The sequence below is a fragment of the Alosa sapidissima genome, chromosome 9 (genome assembly GCF_018492685.1).
Source record: "Alosa sapidissima isolate fAloSap1 chromosome 9, fAloSap1.pri, whole genome shotgun sequence".
In the NCBI taxonomy this organism is placed as follows: domain Eukaryota; kingdom Metazoa; phylum Chordata; class Actinopteri; order Clupeiformes; family Clupeidae; genus Alosa; species Alosa sapidissima.
In genome coordinates, this window is record NC_055965.1 from 28,809,011 (window position 1) to 28,828,593 (window position 19,583).

General features: G+C 40.7%; 3 protein-coding genes across 12 annotated transcripts in view; 1 reads left to right on the plus strand and 2 right to left on the minus strand.

Moving 5' to 3' along the window:
• Positions 1 to 19,583, plus strand: part of LOC121719384 (NACHT, LRR and PYD domains-containing protein 3-like) — a 289,755-nt gene that overhangs the window by 262,142 nt on the left and 8,030 nt on the right. For both annotated transcript variants that reach the window (XM_042104921.1, XM_042104922.1), the window contains 2 exons: positions 16,600 to 16,770; positions 18,085 to 18,255. In XM_042104921.1, coding sequence (XP_041960855.1) covers positions 16,600 to 16,770; positions 18,085 to 18,255 — 342 coding nt within the window. The remainder of the gene's footprint in view (positions 1 to 16,599; positions 16,771 to 18,084; positions 18,256 to 19,583) is intronic.
• Positions 1 to 19,583, minus strand: part of LOC121719397 (NACHT, LRR and PYD domains-containing protein 12-like) — a 220,791-nt gene that overhangs the window by 167,820 nt on the left and 33,388 nt on the right. Inside the window, exons 4-12 of one of the 6 annotated variants that reach the window (XM_042104967.1) lie at positions 14,566 to 16,015; positions 13,313 to 13,483; positions 12,108 to 12,284; positions 9,888 to 10,061; positions 9,487 to 9,642; positions 7,666 to 7,839; positions 7,428 to 7,592; positions 6,251 to 6,297; positions 4,953 to 6,024 (exon numbers count right to left, since the gene is read on the minus strand). In XM_042104967.1, coding sequence (XP_041960901.1) covers positions 5,450 to 6,024; positions 6,251 to 6,297; positions 7,428 to 7,592; positions 7,666 to 7,839; positions 9,487 to 9,642; positions 9,888 to 10,061; positions 12,108 to 12,284; positions 13,313 to 13,483; positions 14,566 to 16,015 — 3,089 coding nt within the window. In that variant the 3' untranslated portion in view covers positions 4,953 to 5,449. Of the gene's footprint in view, positions 1 to 833; positions 845 to 4,649; positions 4,655 to 4,952; positions 6,025 to 6,250; positions 6,298 to 7,427; positions 7,593 to 7,665; positions 7,840 to 9,486; positions 9,643 to 9,887; positions 10,062 to 12,107; positions 12,285 to 13,312; positions 13,484 to 14,565; positions 16,016 to 19,583 lie in introns of those variants that run through there. The other 5 variants (XM_042104979.1, XM_042104981.1, XM_042104977.1 and 2 more) reach the window with 5 other exon arrangements.
• LOC121719407 (NACHT, LRR and PYD domains-containing protein 3-like) overlaps positions 1 to 19,583 on the minus strand; it is an 851,137-nt gene that overhangs the window by 36,578 nt on the left and 794,976 nt on the right. The window lies entirely within an intron of this gene.

Here is a 19,583-nt window from a genome sequence, read left to right on the forward strand (position 1 = left end):
GGCATCTATTTCAGCAAAAATGCGCCTGTGCAAGGCTTCAACCTTTCTCCAGCGGCGAGATCACAACACATGATTGGCACAATGTATTCACATGTTGACTTTTTTTTCAGCGGTAGGGGCGGAATACAGTATGTGTAGACTGCTACAAACTAACCCCATGAATTTCTATAGAGGATTCTTTGAATGCTGTGTCTCCGCATTAGAAAGTATCTGTCTATACTTTGTGCTTGTACTGTATGAAGAAAAATAAGATGAGGCTATTTGCACCCCAGTGTATGCTATTTGTACTCTGCTGCAATTAGAAGTGAATGCTATTCGTACCCCAGTGCCATGTTTATCCATGTCTGGCAATCCCCCCGCTTGTGATTTGGATTTAACTCCTAAATAAGTTAAAGAAACATTGTAAAATGCACAGATTTAATAGGAAATTAAGTATGTGGGTTGGGGAAAATGTTTGTGCATGGATTGTCCTGTAGAATCCCTGACTGACTTTTTTTATTTGGACATTGATGAGATGAATCTGACCTAGAATGGGAGCCTGCCAAGACACAGCAGCCAGGAAACTCAGAGAGAGAGTGAGTGTGTGTGTGAGTGAGAGTGTGTTTGTGTGTGTGTGAGAGTGTGTTTGTGAGAGAGTGTGTTTGTGAGTGAGTGAGTGAGTGAGTGAGTGAGAGAGAGAGAGAGTGAGAGTGAGAGTGTGTGTGTGTGTGTGTGTGTGTGTGTGTGTGTGTGTTCCTTGGCCCTGTCGGCGAAGATTTAGGCTGTGCAACCAAAAGGGCCTGATTGCCTGGAGCTCCTGTGAGGTAATCCTTTGTATGGTGCCCAAAAGGAACGGTTATAGTGACTGGCACAAACAAACCCAGCCATAAATGCGTGTGTGCACATGTATGTATGTGTGTGTGTGCATGCATGTGTGTGTTTGCGAAGACTAAACTCTGGTTAACTCTTAGTCAATCTGAATGCACTCCCATGTAGCCAAGGTAACCAAAACAAACTTAGATTAACAGAGATTAATAACAAGATCAACACCCACACAAGAACAGATATACATTTACAAATGATCAAAAGGTAAATATTTAATACAGATAAATGAACCAGGAACTCAATATTAGGTTTATAACATAAATGGTAACCATAACCTATTTACTCATAACTATAGAAGATAGAAAGAAAGAAGACAGATAGAAAGAAGACCCAGCTAGACATCAGACGTCTAGTACTAGGATATATAAAGAAGATGACGGGAAATATCAGTACTCACAATGCCAAAATAGAGCTCTATACAGAATTATATTTGAAAGGGATACTTCACTGATTAGCATTAAGCTTTGTATCAGTAGAAACCTGGTAGTATTTTCAAATGAGGCATAAAAAAAAAAAAAAAAAATATTGGGTTCCGGTTTCCGACCGACCCTGTCAATTTATGTGCGACCCAAATTTATTTTATGAGCTTGGGGAAGAAATAACACTAAATACATTAAATAAATCCACAAATAAAAGGCGAACTATAATTACATGAATTACCCCTTGTGTTATGTATAGGGATGAGCGTATTCTCTTCTTTTACAAAGTAGCCTATGCTGTTCACGAAGACGATTGTTTTCGTCACTTACCAAGGCACTCGCAATTTTGTCCAAACACCGCAACTTTTTCGCAAATTTGACCAATCATCGTAGTTTCACCGTGAAATTTCACCTACCACAACAGTCCCTCGCGCAGAATATTGAGCCAGATGGCACACTTACTTCTGCATGACACCAAAGACTGCCCTAACGTGTTCGTTCCTAGAAGGCTAACGTTAGAAGGCTAACGTTAATGATCTGCTTACTTGCATCTCTCAACCTGGTGTTGCTAACCTACCTAGGCTATGAAAGTAAGTTAATTAAGGCCTACTTGGTTTACTGACATTTGAGTAGGCTATGCAACCCATTGGCAAACGTTTACAGGGCTCTATAGTGCGCCCATTTCACTCGCACATGCGAGTAAAAATGATGGCGTGCGAGTGCAAAAAAATATTTAGGCGCACTGGTGCGAATGACTTCTAACCATGTCAATGTTTGTCTACAAAATAGACCGCAACATCAAGAAACATTACTGGTGCAAACCATAGAATCACGTTGCGAATGCAGCATAAAAACTACACCTCCCATCAACGTTAGCAGTTTCGCGTTGTGACTCGCTAGTAGTCGCTTCCATAGACATAATATACATAGACGCCGCATTGGCTGCTGGAAACAAGAAATGCGGCCGCCATCTTGGACCTGTCATACTCCTCATTGCGTTGCAGCAGAAAACACAAGATGACAGCACTGTGCAGCATGTTCCTGCTCAAATCGGCGGACCATACTCGGGGGGATTTACTTTTCACAAGTAAGATTTAACATTACCGTACTATTGGTTGTATTTTGTATTTTCGAACAATGTGGCCTGTATCATAGCTACATGTATGACCTTTGCAGAAAAAAAAAACGCGTGAAAATCTGTTCGGTATTCAGTGAGATATGATTAATTAAGTGTGCTGACAGCTCATTGCACCGGCCAAACAGATTACACTGAGTGGAGTGGATGACCGGTCCAAGATGGCGGCTCCAAATCTCGTCAGCGCTAGTAGGGAGCAGCGGTCGATGCGGCGTCTATGTATATTATGTCTATGGTCGCTTCCATCAAATCCAAGAGCACGCAGAAAAAGTGGAAAGTTAGACTAGCCAGCCAAGATGCAAAGATTGAAGAAATTAGTTCTTCTATCAACCGAATTCATCGGATATCGGAGGAACAGGATGAGATTCTGAGAATGCAGTGAGAGAAGGAAAAGTAACCTAACATGCCTTTTAGCCCAGTTGAAGTATTGGCTGCAATATGCAAAATATAGCTGTAGCGAACAGGCACAAAAGCAGCTTCCCGTAATAGCCTACTCCCATTTTATTCAAAGGTAGAACGCTACTGACAACTCCAGGCTTCCACGCATGCTTGTTTGTTTACACCGAATACAAGCTGAAGTGCAAAACGAAAGTAGGCCTAACGTTTGCCTACTGCCCCATCAATGCAGATATTTCAAATAAAAAGTAAAAGTATAAAAAATATATATTTAGCCTATGTTGGGTTTTGTGGAAGAGAAAATGGACTGTTTAGTAGTAGTATTAGGCAGTATGCAGTCAGATAGGTCACCATGGGCATATTTGGATTAGCTACAGACGGATTCACAAATAAATAAATTAGCCTACATTTGGCAGGATACTTGATATACAGGCTAAATGCAAATATGGCAATGTATTATACTATTTTACATTAACAAAATGTAGGAAAATAGAACAGACTGAAAATAAAGTAGACACTGATCTTTAAAATCCTATTTCCTGTAGCCTAAATGTTGTCAGTCATTCTTAAAGGAACCATATGCAAGATTGTGGCCAAAGCTGGTACTGCAATCACTTTCAAAATACTGAAGAGCAGTGTATCCCCTCCCCCTCCCCCCTGACTCGAGGTTGCCAACCCTGATGGCGAAACACTACTGACTTCGTGATTAGTAGATAGGTGGAGGGTGGTAGCCTGGCTAGCGCCACCACTTCTCAATGAGACGTGGTCTGGGAACCAAACGTTCATTTTCTCGTATTTGAAAAAAAAAAAGCCCAGATCCGTTTATTGGGTGCCACGGATGTCTATCAAATGTGTCTGTGCATAGCTCATCATCGTCTTGCTTTCCCACCTGTTCTGTGATTGGTTCCCTATCTCAGGCGAAAATTTGCTCCATGGTCTCCAGGCTGCCTTAGCAGCGTGAATCAAATCGCGCGCAAGGCAGCATGGGAACACCCAGGCTAGGAGGGTGGTGCATCAGGCCAAAACACAACATGACATGACAAAACACAACATCAACATCAGTTGAGGGCTGCAAATTCACTTTTTAAATGACAATATCCTGGCCGGACTACTGTTGTCAGTGATATAAGTATTTGAAATGAACATGATTTCTTAATGTCTAGTGACATATCAGGGCCATTTTATGATTAATTGAAATATTTTTCTTACATACGGTTCCTTTAATATTCGCAACTGGTGCACTGGCATGTTTAAGTGTTAGCTGCAGTGTAATGTTACTTAAACATAACATGTTATGTTTAAGTTAAGTACAAAACTGACTGTGTGCCCAAATGTTTGTCTGTGCTCCTAAATTTTTTAACTTGGGCGCACAAGTGCTCCTGGAAAAAAATGTTGGTGTAGAGCCCTGGTTTACCTGGATATGTCATTTTAGCTTATGTTTGCTAGCTTGTGGGGTTAGTTTGAGTAGTGCTACCAAAATCATAGAAATGAATACAATTGCAAGACATTTACCTCTTCTATGATCCAAGAATGATTTCATTCAAGTTGTTTTTTTAACATTTATTTTAACTAATGACATAGAAGACATTCCCAATTGCATCCACATAATGTAATGCACTATGCAAAAAGTGATTTACACTCGTAGCCGAACACAGTGAGATGCAAGCCTTCACTCAGAAATGTAATTAGGCTACCCTCACGTCCTTAAAGGGGCAGGCAGTCAATTGTACACCACCAATGTAATGACATTAAACAGAAGTTTAGTCAAATAGTTTAAATCAATATGAAATTACTAGATACTTACTTGGCTATTAGTAATTATGCAGGCCACAGACTATGACTTATTAAAAAGATATGAACTTAATATGAATTACAAAATATATGAATGTATTGAAACATATGACATGATGCCATCTCTTTAGGTGACAGTTCTACGAAAGGATATACTGCTTTGTGAATTACCTCAGTCAAAGCATTTTCACAAATAAAGTAGGCCTACTTTGATTTTCTGTAATCCTTACTGTTTACCTTTGATTATCCTTTTTTAATAAGCATCAAGATTATCAGTGTGATTTTGGTCTTACTAACCTTAATTGCCCTAAATTTAAAAAAAAAAAAAAAAAAAAAAAAATCTATTTTTGCAATTTTCACTTCCTCCCGCAATTTCTCCACAAGAAACAGCTAAAAACACCGCAACTTCCATCCAGGCATTTTAGGTCGTAACAGTCTCAAAAAACATTGTGAAATCCTGGAGGGACTGATTTTCTACCTATCCCTTACTGCCACTGGGGAAAATAAATAAATAAAAAAATCCCTACCGACCCATGGCCTCAACTGACAACCAACAGGAACCAAAACTTTTTTTTTTTATGCCTGACCATGCTTCCCTCCCTCATGTCCCCCTGAGACGAGAGATTTCTGTATGTTTTGTCTGGAAAAAAAACTCTGATAACGTAAAAATCATCATTTCGCATCAGCTGAAAAAAAAAAAAAAAAGTGTATGTGTGTATCTCAAAATCCATGTACCACACATAGCCATACATGTGGATAATGATCGTGGAACTACCTATTTTAGTTTGTTGCCTGTTGTTTTTGATACTGCCTGTAGATGGCGGCAGTGTGTGTTAAACACCTCTTAAACCTGACAGAGAGAAATGGTAACTGAACTGGGATCCATAAATGTTGTCAGAGAAAAAACAAAGCCAAACCCTGCATAGAGGTCCTCAGTGAATTTATGCTGGAACGTGTGCAGGTGGGTGAGTGTGTCAGAAGAGACGCTGTAGAAGGACAGAGTGCCGGCCTTCCTGTCCAGAAACACTCCTACTCTGTTGCAGTTAAACGTAGTTGATACTTTGGGGAAGGCCTTACGGTCATGGCTGGCAGTGTAGTTCTGCTTGCCTAACCTGACAGTTGTAGCCACATCTTGACACAGTAGGCCCCAGGATGTGTCGTTGAGTCCCAGACGACAGTCTCTCTCCTTTATTCCTTGTTTCCTGTATGCTGCTCCGATGTAGACCGATAAGCCGTTCCACTCTGCCTCCCAGTAGCAGCGTCCAGTCAGCTTTTCTACAGACAGCACTTGTTCACAGCTCCTAAACCTGTCGGGGTGGTCGGGGTACTTCTGTTCAGAAACTATCAGCTTCTGCTGATTCTCAGAGAGAGAAATCTCATGGTGTGCTGTGTCAGGGTCCAGAGTAAGTTCACAGGCGTCTAGGAGAAACACACACACAAGCACACACACACACACACACACACACACACACACACACACACACACACACACGCACACAAACACGCACACACAGGTATGAGTAGTAATCATACGAGTAAGGCAATGTAATGTTGTAATCTACTAAATATACTTTAGCAATATTACTGATGGTAATTAATAACACACACACACTCAATGTTTGCGTGCCTGTGTCTCAGTGCTTACATTTCTTCAGCCCTGACTTCAGCCAACACACTGCATCATGATCAACACTATAGGACATGAAGTAGAAATATAAGACATTACGGAGTAGTACAATAGGAAAAGACATTACCGAGTATACTAAGAAAATGCATTACTGAGTAGTAAACTAAAAAGCATTACTGAGTAGCATACTAAAAAGACATTACAGACTAAAAGGAAAAATAGCTGGTACAGACAGGGATAAATATACACATATTCACAGAGGGACACACACACACACACACTGAGATATTTGAAATGGAAACTTATGATTTTTATATTCATACTGTACAGTCAGTGACTTATGTCCTGATGTGTCCGTTATGTGTTTTTCCACATATGAGATGACTTATTTCATTCTGTTCCTGTACTGTCCCCAGTCCCTGTGTATATCCATGTGTGACTATGGCTTGTCAAAGCGGAAGACAGCTGCCTGCTGCCTCCTGCCTCCCTCCCTAAATAGAGAGCCGTCTCACTATACATGACTTTGGATTGAATACATCTTCTAAGAATGACCGTAGAACTCTAGAATATTTGGTAACACTACGGTATGACGTTAGAAGGTGCCTAACGTTGAAATAAACTAGCTTATGGAAGCTAGCGGGCTAACAGTAGAAATTAATTTGACAGACAGCACATATCAGACCAGATTCTATCAATGGTTAAAACAAAATCAGATACTATAGCATTTATTTCTCACTTCAAATCTGAAAATCTAAGCAGAATCATATCACACACATCCCATTTCAACAGATTCAGCAGCCATTATCGAGGTCATCTGCCATTTCTGTTTACTTTTCACAGCTGTTTCAGATGTTGCCGCCAAGGATTGTGGGTAGTAGGGAGCATGAAGTGAGCATTGATGCTGTTTTCAAAAATGACTGTTACTCTGTAATTCTAAAATATCTTCGAACCACACTTGCCGCCTCGCTCCCCAGTAAGATATCTCAAAAGGCAACAGTTTAGAGAGAGAATATTATGATTTTGCAGTGTTTCACTGTTCTGCATGGCTGTGTCAGTAGCCATCTGCTCCGAATTGCCAGGTTGCCACTAATCAGGGTCTGTTTCAGTGTAGTCCAAGTAAAATGGGATGACCAATGCCATATCCTGTCAGCCTGGAAGGACTATTAAACACACACACACACACACACACACTTACATGAGTGTATCCAGTTTGGAGTCATTTTTCTCAGAGAGTAGCTTGACTCCAGTGTCTCCTGGGTGATTGTAACTCAGGTCCAGCTCTCTTAGGTAGGAGGGGTTTGCACTCAGAGCAGAAGCCAGAAACTCACAGCCTTTCTCAGTCACGCCACAGAAAGACAACCTGCAGGAGAGATGTTGTTGTTGTTATTTCTGTCTGTCTGTCTGTCTGTCTGTCTGTCTGTCTGTCTACCTACCTCAGTATCTCCAGTGTGCACTGTGGGCTCTGCAGTCCAGAGGAGAGCAACTCCACTCCTGAGTCCTGCAGGTCGTTGTCACTCAGGTCCAGCTCCTTCAGGTGGGACCCATCAGAACTGAGGACTGAAGCCAAAACCTTACAGTGTTCATCCTTCAGAAAGCACTGCTTCAGCCTGGAAATACATGAGACAAGGAAGAAGATAATCACGTGGGAATGTCCTAATCATTCACTTTGTGATTGGGAAACGTTTCCAACACTAGCACAGTGACAGGCGTTAATTTTTGTGAAGCTGGACCAGAGCTAGTGAGCGAACCTGAGCGGTGTGAATATCCCGCTCCTTGCTCAGGTGGCTGTTCACTCGGCCGCTTCACTCGCGCCAGGTCGCTCCGCTCAATTCATATAGTATAGTATATATACACTTTTGATCCCGTGAGGGAAATTTGGTCTCTGCATTTAACCCTATCCGTGAATTAGTGAAACACAGCACACAGTGAGGTGAAGCACACACTAATCCCGGCGCAGTGAGCTGCCTGCAACAACAGCGGCACTCGGGGAGCTGTGAGGGGTTAGGTGCCTTGCTCAAAGGCACTTCAGCTGTGACCCACTGGTCGGGGCTTGAACCGGCAACCCTCCGGTTACAAGTCCAGAGTGCTAACCAGTGGGCCACGGCTGCCCACCCCCCTCTCCACTTCCAAATCCTCCCGCTCCAGGGAAATTGCTCCACACTCGCTCCAATTTAAAAGAGGGAGAAATATCCTACAAGCCGAATTTTCCAAATTAAACAGAAAACTTAAATCCCAAAGTACTAAGAGCAACGGCAATGTCACTCATAGATAGTGCAACACCGATAGTGCAACAACGTACAAGCTTGGCAACATCAATACACATATCATACAGTAAGCCTAAAACTAATGGGATCAGTGTGATTAATTGCATCCAAGTTTTACTTTGGCCTTTTACTTGATATGAAGCATATTTAAATTGCTTACATTTTTTCCTTTGCTCTCGGTAGCACACTCTAATGTTTCTGCAAAATGTGTCTTCTTAGATTCCAAAATGAATGTTTACTCACTTAAACAGTGTCACCACATTGTTGTTCTTGCTCTACATTGTTAGTATCTAGTTCATTTGTTGGAATAGTATGCCTACATTTGTATGATTATCAGTTTCCTTTCTAAAATATTTAACAAACTCCATCCCCATCAACAAACTTACAATGGCCAGTCTTTGAAATTTAACAGTCTTGGTTTTATTAGGAAGACATGAATTCTGGATGGATTTGTACATGCCTTAAGACTCGTGGTTTGAGCAATATCAAAGCGAAATTGGAGCAGAAGAGAGCGGCTGCTCCAGCCTCTAAATTAAAAAGCACTCCGCGCTCCAAAAAAATTCCATCCGCTCAGCTCCTCGCTCGCTCGCGCTACGCTCCACTCACTAGCTCTGGGCTGGACCAATGACTTCAATCACATTGATTAGATTCTTAACATTACTTCCTACTTCGCCTAAACTTTACAAACTGACAATAAAGAGGAGCAGTCAGGAAACTATTAGGCCTACCTTTGTTGTAAATATTGTTACACATTATTCTGACTAAATTTTTTATTTGCTACAACCGTTAACCACAGCCGCAGCAAAAACTGAACCGGAAGAGACGTACAAAACACAAGGTGTCCAGTACACCATGTCAGGTTGGTAGAACTGTTAGAGAGAACAAGTTGATCCTTTGTGAACATCATTTCAGATAAACGCCTCTACGCATTAATGATTAAAATTGAATTATCGTTTAGTGTTGTTTATGTGCCATAACGCACGGCCACACCTGAGTGTGTTCACTCTGCAGTCTGGGCTCCTCAGTGCTGCCGACAGCTGCTCCAGCTCTGACTTCAGCAGCCTGCTCTCACTCAGGTCCAGTTCCCTGTGGAAGACTGACGTCAAACACCTCCAGGATGCCTCGGTGAGGTTGGAGGCTGACAGTCTGCAAAGATAAATTTATGTTCTCTAAATGCCACAGGAACAAATAGACAAGGCATTTACATGGATATACAAGTATGATGTTAATAATAGTAACAATAGAACAGAGGAAGAAAGAACAGAGGAAGTATTGGAGTGGCACTATATATTTTGTATATATATACAATGTGTGTGTGTGTGTGTGTGTGTGTGTGTGTGTGTGTGTGTGTGTGTGTGTGTGTGTGTGTGTGTGTGTGTGTGTGTGTGTACCTCAGTATCTCCAGTGTGCACTGTGAGCTCTGTAGTCCAGAGTAGAGCAGCTCCTCTCCAGAGTGCTGCAGGTTGTTGTCTCTCAGGTCCAGCTCCTTCAGGCTGGAGGATGAGGAGCAGAGAATGGAGGCCAAATCCTCACAGTGACTCGAAGAAAGGTGGCACTTTCTCAGGCTGCAGGAGGAACATCACTCTTAGCAAATCACAAATATGCAATATGTTTGCTGCAATTAATGATTGTCATTGTTGGTACACTTGAATTCCAGGCAACCTGATCCCAACACACCCAGTGTGTATATCGGGTGCGGTGGTAGTGTAGTTGTTAAGCAGCTGGGCTAGCATGCAGTAACCTGAAAGTTGTGGTTTCAATTGCTGGCTTTCACTGTTGTGCCCTTGAGCAAGGCAATTAACACCAAATTGCTCCGGATATGTAATATGATTGACATATGTAATACCATTAATAAATATACCATTACCGTAAAACTTCAAATAATAGCCGAGTCCCAAATGGACGCCTGTCTCTTTTACACGCCTGGCGTTGCTACAGGGTTGGGTTAAAGGCCGGTCTCCAATAGACGCCTGGTCTGTTTTTTAGTTCAGGGTTGTATTAAAACCCGTCAAATCGTCTGTTTAAAGCCCGTTGCAGAAAGGAGTTCCCAGTCAGCACACATACCTCTCCAAGACGCATGGAAAAGAACTGAACAGCTTAATTACATCGCGTTCCATTTAGAACGTCTTATTTTGATCTTACAAACAGCGGCGGCATCTCACTGTCAATGCGTGTCGTAGTTTTACATCTACTGGAGATCTTCTTGTCTTAATTATGATCGCGTTCCATTTAGAACGTCTTATTGGGTGTGAATTAGATGCTGCACGTCGCAAGCATTCACCATGTCTAGTCACATTTGCAAGGTTTTAGAATGTTGCATCAAGTTGCTGCTTAATAGAATGTTGCAGCTCATCTCGTTGCGAATCTTTGGTGTGATTTGGGCTTGAGTATGGTGCAGACTGCGCACGCTAACGTTATGATTAGATGGCATTAAAAGACTGCGGTGGGGAAAAGCTAGAGTTCCAAATTCTATAACTTTTTTTCAATATGAGCTATGCCTATATGTCCGACTTCGTCATCGTTCAATTCATCCCTTGTGTTTTGCGGATAGGCCTATGGTAAGCTTGTATTTATGCTGGCAACAAAACAAAAAGGTTCACGAACGTTATTATTTATTCTAAATACGTACTGCCATGGCGATAAAGAGAAAGAAGTAGGCTATGATTTGAAATGTAAGCTGACTGTTGTCAAATTCGCCAAATAAAATACAGGAGAAAGCATATGGTTCATGTTCTCTCATGCTGTTTCATTTGTGCTGAAGAGAGATTGCAACATTACGCACTTTCCATTTTTGCATAAGTAATTACTGAACGGTTTTGGTCAGGTCTGATAATGCAACTGCATTTGACAAAGGACAATATAGGCTAGGTTGCTAGTGACAAAATATATGCAGAAGAGGCATCAAATCACGTCAAAATTAACCACTAACTTTAACCACTGAAACCCCTCAAAACAGCATTACACTTTAGTGGTAGTGTTGAGAGATAAGTTGTCATTCATAAATAGATCCTACAGTAGGTTGCTAAAACTATGGATCATTCCTAAAAATGACCCATGTGGTAGTAAGGTGTGAAACCGCAAAATGTGGTACTGATTAAATATAGGGCCTGTATTGCAGTATTTTTCTTTTTTTACTAAAAGCAGCTTATGTACTTTTTTTTATCAATATGCCCATCCCTACCATGGGGAAGTCTGTTGGATTCGAGTTGTGTTGAGTGCAGCCACAGAACATTCCTACACTAACTGCATGCCCAATTCAGCGGCACATGATACAGTGTGGTATTGCACGAGTGTGGGATAGTTGGTTTGACATCACCACAAAACAGCTGTTTCTTCACATTCTGTTTTTTTTTTCATTTTTGAATGTTTTCAAAATATATATATATAAATTTATGTTCTCTAAATGCCACAGGAACAAATAGACAAGGCATTTACATGGATATACAAGTATGATGTTAATAATAGTAACAATAGAACAGAGGAAGAAAGAACAGAGGAAGTATTGGAGTGGCACTATATATTTTGTATATATATACAATGTGTGTGTGTGTGTATATATATATATATATATATATAATTTGAATATACAAAATAGTTCTGAGTAACCTCACCTCAATCTCTTGACTTTACAGTGAGGATTCTTCAGTCCTGCTGTTAAAACCGTTATGTTGTCCTTGTGGCAGCAACTCAGATCCAGATCCACCAGCCGGGAGTCTTGTCTCAATGACACAAGGGAGGAGCCCAGGAGTTCAAACATGTCGTTGTCAGTACGCGCACAGTAAACAAGGCTGCAGGATGTTCAATATCACATGTATATGAATCAATCATTTGACATCAGACTAGTGTATTATGCTGTATTGTCAAATTCAACACAGCACATGGGGAAAAAAGGGAATTCCTTATGTCAAGGTGAGCTGTCAGCCTTAGGTCTAAAAGTAGCAATACCAAAACTTCAACGACAGACTCAAAATGTCAAAAACATACAACATACCAGGCACTTTATCAAAACATATCTCCACAATACCAAACGTACCATGATGCATCTTGATAGATCAAGACATATTGCATCATATCACAAAAGTATTGTTAACATTGTTAAAGGTTGTATCAGCGATTGCGGGGTAACGTCACTTCTGTTGATGTTCAAAAAAAAAAACAGAGAGCTAGCTCGCTACTCCCTCCCCCTCCCTCTTGTGCAATTGAAACTCTCCTAAACATGCATCTCGTCAGTTATTGGTTGGAACACTTTATTTTGGCTTTTGAGTGGTTGCCAACACTTGTTGGTAGCAATTGTTTTTGTGTACAGATCTCGGCGCCTAGGCTGCCTACAGAGACACGTTTTTTTTGACAACCTGCTTATGGGGCAGGGAGCTAACGGATCGTTAGGAAAGATTAGATGAATGTGATCATTTATGTTTGGGCCTTTTTTGGGCCTGAAATCGATGATACAACCTTTAAGACAATAACTTGTATTCCAAGTTACACATGCTGCAAGAATACACATGCTGTTGCAAACAGAAATGCACTGGCTAAAATCTATAGATTCTATAGATACGATCTTCAGCGGGTCAGGAATTTGGAGGGTTATGTTCAGTTAGTTTTGCAGTGGGCTGCTGCCATATTTAAATAGGGCTTCCGCCATGCGCTCACCTGTGTATATATTTTCCCAAACGAGCCAATTAGGTGCCACATGAAGTCTTATGTTGTGTGAATTGATGGTTGAGGTGATTAGAATCTATAGAAACGATGCCCCTCCTGGTCTATTGCAACATTTGTAGCACATATTGTAAAAGACTACAGGGGGCTCCTTGTGTACCTTAGTCTCTCCAGCATACAGCTTGGATTTGTTAGAGAGCAAAAGACGGCCTTCATTCCTGAGTCTGGCATGGTGCTACCATCCAGGTGCAGCTCTCTCAGGTGGGATGATGCTGACTGCAAGACGGAGGCTATAATCTCACAAGAGTCCTTCAGATTGCAATCTGTAAGCCTTCAAAAACAAAGTTGGCTGATAAAGTTAAAGTTGACTGATACTTAGCAGATGCTTTTATTTAAGGCCACACAAACTCAAAATGCCGGGAACTGAACCCGGGCGATTGGAGGTTATGTTACCGCTGCTTAAAAACAAAGTAGATAGATAGATAGATAGATAGATAGATACTTTATTGATCCCCAGGGGAAATTCAAGTGACTTTCATCTAAGGACAATGCAGATTAATGTTGTTTAAAGCAGATCAGAGTATTAGAATTAATGGCTTAACATATTTATATTCATACACATTTCATGTCCTTATCAGCAGTGCCTAGTGCCTAGAACCATTGACATTGTTTGGATAAGTAATGCAAAAGATCTTGTTAAATATATCAGTAAAAGAACATGTTGGCTTTCTCCGCTGTACTGTAGCCACTCCCCCTCTCAAACAGCAACATGCCAACCATCACGGGTATGCAGATTCTATTCAAAATGACGTAAACATGAAAAAAACGGACTATTTGATTAGCCCAGGCTACTTTTGACTTGAGACTTTGAATAAACAACCGACAATTCCAACTGCAAGGTCCCAAATTGAAACGAGCGATAGGCTAATGGTCCTGAATTTAACGACTTATCAGAATACCACACAGCTAGACAACAAGTGGCAGACAGAGCAACATGGCACTTTTGCTCCCAAAGACTTAGTCACATCATTACAAATCTTAAATGATGATGCATCTTGCTTTAAATCAAAGCTTTAGGCTTATGTAATTTCGATCAGCTATAGACAACGACTGATGTCACTTATATCATGCTACCATTGCCTGACTGGGTCTTCATTCATTTGTGGTCTCAAATTCACCATCACAGCAGCGTTGTGCAAAATTACAATTCTGCTTCCTGTTTGCAACCTTAATTGAAATGCAAGTGAAATTCAAGAATCAAATTGGAATTTACAGTTTTGCTCCATTGCTTAGATGCACTTAATGAAATACGTTTTGAAATACATAAAGGAGTGTGTAGTTCTGAAATTCCATCTAACATTCTATAAAAAGACAGAAACTACTTAGAAACATACAGTGGAAGTCCAAACTTACCAAGCTTTTCTGCACCATTTCACAACTGGAACAAGTCTCTGGCGTCCATCGTCTGTTGTGTTGTATTTGTCAATATCAAACTCGTCCAAGACGTCCTCTGATTTCAGAAGGGTGTCTGCTAAGGCGGAACAGTGGGCTGGTGAAAGTTCTGCTTCTGCTCGTTCCTCGTAGGAGATGAAACTCAGGTCGTTCTGCAGTGAGTGGTCCTTCATTTCAGAAAGGCAGTTGATGAGGTTAATGAATCGATCAGGGGAGATGTTTTTTTCATGTACGCCTTTTAAGTGTTTGGTAATTAATTCCAGGCTTTTGGAGTTCTCATTCTTGTTCTCTGATAATGGGCGTGTCAGCAGGCCTTCAAGGAGTTTCTGACTGGACTCGAGCGAGATGCCCAGAAGGAAGCGCAAGAAAAGATCCCAGTGTCCATTTTTGCTCTGCAGAGATTTTTCTACAGCTCTCCTCAGCAAGAGGTAGAGAAAAACCTTTTTGGGTTTTACTTTGAGAAAAGATTTCAGTGCTGCCATGTCCTCATTCATGAAAGAGACAAAAACAAATAAAGCAGCCAGGAACTCCTGAAGGCTCAAATGCACAAAGCAGTAGAACTTCCTTAAAGCAAACTTAGGTTCTTCCCTCAGAATTTCTGTACAGAAACCGGAATGCACAGACGCTTCTTCCAAGTTTATGCCACACTCGTTCAGGTCATCCTCTTCAAACAGGATTGTACCCTGCTCAAGATTTTTAAAAGCCAACTCTGCCAATTTTAAGATGGCATCCCGGTTTGCCTCCAGGATGTTCGTTCTCTCTGGTTTCACACCATCATATTTTTGTTTTTTCTTGTCCAGCTGTATGATCAGAAAGTAAATGTACATTTCTGTAAGAGTTGAGGGGATTTCCGCACTGTCATATTCACCCAACATTTCCTGCAGGACAGTTGCTGCAATGTAACAGAAAACTGGGATATGGCACATGATGTAGAGGCTCCGTTTGGTCTTAATGTGACTTAAGATTTGCTGAGCTCGATCCTGATCATCAATCCTGTTAATGAAGTAGTCCTCCTTCTGCTGCTTTTCAAACCCGCGCACTTCCGTGATGCGGTCAACATATTCAGAGGGGATTTGACCAGCGGCTGCAGGGCGCGAGGTCATCCATATACGGGCGCTACGGAGCAGGTTTCCCTTGATGAGGTTGGTGACCAGCATGTCCAATGTTGCGGTCTCCATGACATCACCCACAAGTTTGTTGCTCTGGAAGTTCAACGGAAGTTTACTTTCATCTATGCCATCAAAGATGAACACCACCTGCAAGTTACGGTAACATATCCCACTCAGTGCTGCCAGTTCTGGGTGGAACTTCAGCAGAAGATTGTGAAGAGTGAACTCGTCATCTTTGAGCAAGTTCAGCTCTCTGAAAGGAAGAAAAAGCAGTAGGTGGACTTCCTGGTTAGCTTTTTCATCTGCCCAGTCGAGAATGAACTTGAAATGAAGTTGTATGGACTGGACTATGTTTTTTTTTTTTTTAAACAGCGATGAAATTGTGAATTTCCAGAGCGTGTTACACAGCAATAAGACTCCTACGGACTTTCCCCTGAAGGTGGCGGCAAAGATGGCAACATTTCCGGAAAGGTACTGGCTTGATGAAATTCATTCTGGACTCTCTATTCGACCACATAAAGACCTCGGGATACTTCGGTTTGGCTTTAGGGACCCTCTACTCACTACCACGTAAGTGTTATGTTGTTTGGAACTGTAGAAGAGGTACAAAAATAGCGTTTTGTAGCGGCGCAATTGAAATGCCCCGCTCACTTCCAGGCTACGAGTTGTGACTGAAAACGGTACAGTCGAACTTTCTCAAAACACATTCGAATGACATGATTTTGATGTCAACTCAACGTATGTACCCCCAATCATCCGTAAATCGATCTAAAGTGCATTTTACTCCGGATAATTCCTTTAAACTATGTAGTCAATTTGATTTATAGAAACCTTGCATAATACAGTATGTTGACTTTCGTCACTATTCTGTCAAACACTGTTGCAGATTTGCTGGCTGTAAACTCTCAGAGAAGTCCTGTGGAATTGTGGCTACTGTTCTAAAGTCACCAAACTCCCTGATAGAGCTGGACCTGAGTCATAATGACCTGGGAGATTCTGGAGTTCAGCTTCTCTCTAAGGGACTGTCTAGTCCCCACTGTAAACTGCACACATTAAGGTGGGTGTAAATATATGCATTTCCTGATATTTTTACTTGTTTGTTTGATGTGTGTGTGTGTGTGTGTGTGTGTGTGCGCGTATGAATAATCTGCATGTGAATGATTTTTGTACTGTCATTACAGGGTAATAATGACACTTGATTATGATTTAATGGGGCACTGTTTAGACAATATCCTTTCCATTGATCCACTTCTGTAATATTTTATTTTTCTCATGTTGTTATGCAGACTTGCTGAATGCAAACTCTTAGAGAAGTACTGTGGAATTGTGGCTACTGTTCTACAGTCACCAAACTCCATGATAGAGCTGGACCTGAGTCACAATTACCTTGGAGATTCTGGAGTTCAGCTTCTCTCTAAGGGACTGTCAAGTCCCCACTGCAAACTGCAGACATTACGAGTAATGTAAGGCCATGATTTTTTTTTTTTGTTTTTGGTTGTTTACTTAACTTTTGTTGTTAATAATGTGCTATTGTGACAGAGAAATACAAATGTTAATCATAAAAAGAATAACTGAACTTATATGCAAGTTGTTCAGCCCTTCATAGCATTAACTCTGAATGTGCCAGTCTTTCCTTAAAGGAACCATATGTAAGATTGTGGCCAAAACTGGTACTGCATTCACTTTCAAATTACTGTATTGAGTGTATCCCCTCCCCCTCCCCCCTGACTCGAGGTTGCCAACCTGGATGCGGAAACACTACTGACTTTGTGATTAGTAGATAGGTAGAGGGTGGCGCATCAGGCCATAACACAACATCAACATCAGTTGAGGGCTGCAACTTTACTTTTTAAATGACAATATCCTGGCCAGATTACTGTTGTCAGTGATATACATATTTGAAATGAACATGATTTCTTAATGTCTACTGACATATCAGGGCCATTTTTTGATTAATACATTTCTTACATATGGTTCCTTTAACACAACATTTAGCTAGTGTTCGATTGATGTGACATTACAAATAAACCTCAGCCACTGCCATTGTATTGTCACAGTATTTACAGATAAGCCGGCACGAGTCAACAAGGCAAATATTGGCTTATACCATATGCTAGGCCAACATTGTTCATTGCACAATTTAGCGACATTATACCTAGCACTATAGTAAAATCTTTCAGGTGTGTGTGTGTGTGTGTGTGTGTTTGTGTGTTTGTGTGTTTGTGTGTGTTTGTGGGTGGGTATGGCCATAATGTACATGTGAATGATCTTTGCATTGTTGATGAAAGGTCTCTTGATTATGTATCAGGGCACTTTGTTAACAGTATCTTATATGTATTCGTATGTTATCCTTTGTTGTGTTATTATGCAGGCTTGCTGACTGTAAGCTCACAGATAAATTGTGCAAGATTGTGACTTCAGTTCTACAGTCACCAAACTCCCTGCTACTACTGGACTTGAGTGGCAATGACCTGGGTGATTCTGGAACTCAGCTTCTCTCTGAGGGACTGTCCAGTTCCAACTGCATACTGCAGACATTAAGGTTGGCATGTATTTCCTGGTATATTTTTTATTTATTTATTCAGGCAAATATTGTGTTTTTTACCGATTCTTCCATAGCACTATTAGCTCTAGCAACAGGGCATCTCTCTCAAAAATGCCCATACTTCGTTGACAGTGTTATTAGGTTCTTAACATTTACAATGAGGCATTGGAAACATTGTATGTGTGCTGAAAGTTTATTTAGAAGACAGTTTATACAGACACTACCTGGAGTAACTTTTCCACTTGTTTTCCGGGTGATGCCATTTTAAATTTAAAGCTGCAGTTGGCAAGTCTGACAGATTGAGGGGACTTAGCCAAAATGTTGAATGTTTTCAACTCTCATGCCCCTCCCCCACTACCACCAAGCACCCTCTCATTGAGTTTGTGCTCATCAGTGTGCACCAGACCGCACTAGACTGTGATTGACAGTCAGAACTCACACAGTCCTACTCTGATTGGACCAGAAGAATCGGGAGCTGTGGATTTTTGCAAAACAAATAACAGGTTATAGGTGGAGGTAGAAGTGCATTTTTTTTTTTTTAAACCGGCTGATTTATGTTGTTCTGTCGGAGAATAGTGTCGGTTTCAGTTAATATGATCCAACTGCCAACTGCAGCTTTAACCCTTTAGCCACCAGGGTTTAAATAGGATTTTTACATCAACATTTCAAATGCCATGGCTTGAAAGTGTCCAGAGATAAAATCCTACTGTAAATGTAAAAATCATTAAATATGAACAAAAGTTTAAAAAGGGGATACATTTGGTCATCTAATTTGCATATTATGACATCACTGGATGGCAACCACTTTGAATTATGCACATTTCAGTAAATACTAGATGTTGAACATATTTGAGCAGTTTTACTTTCTTTTTTTGTCATTTCACCCACATAACAAATGAACAGGAAAACAATCAAATGTAAACCAACAATAGTAAACTATTAATATAACCACAAACCCTGTGCTACTATACAATAAAGTAGCCTGCACTGTAAAAAAAAACTCTCTGCGTTTACTTAAAAAAACAAGTCAACACATTTCACTAGCTTTTTTGAGTAATTTCAACTTGACAGTGAAGAACTCAAATAATCAAGTTAAATCAACAAATGCTCCCAACTTGAAATATCTAGTAATGCAAACTTAGTATTGTGAGTAAGGTGGACTTACATTAGGTTGGCAACTCAAAAATTCAAGTTGAATCAAAAGTTCTTCCAACTTAAAAAAACAAGTCAACACATTTCACTAGCTTTTTTGAGTAAATTTTACTTGACAGTAAATAACTTAGATAATCAAGTTGAATCAACAAATGCTCCCAACTTGAAAATAT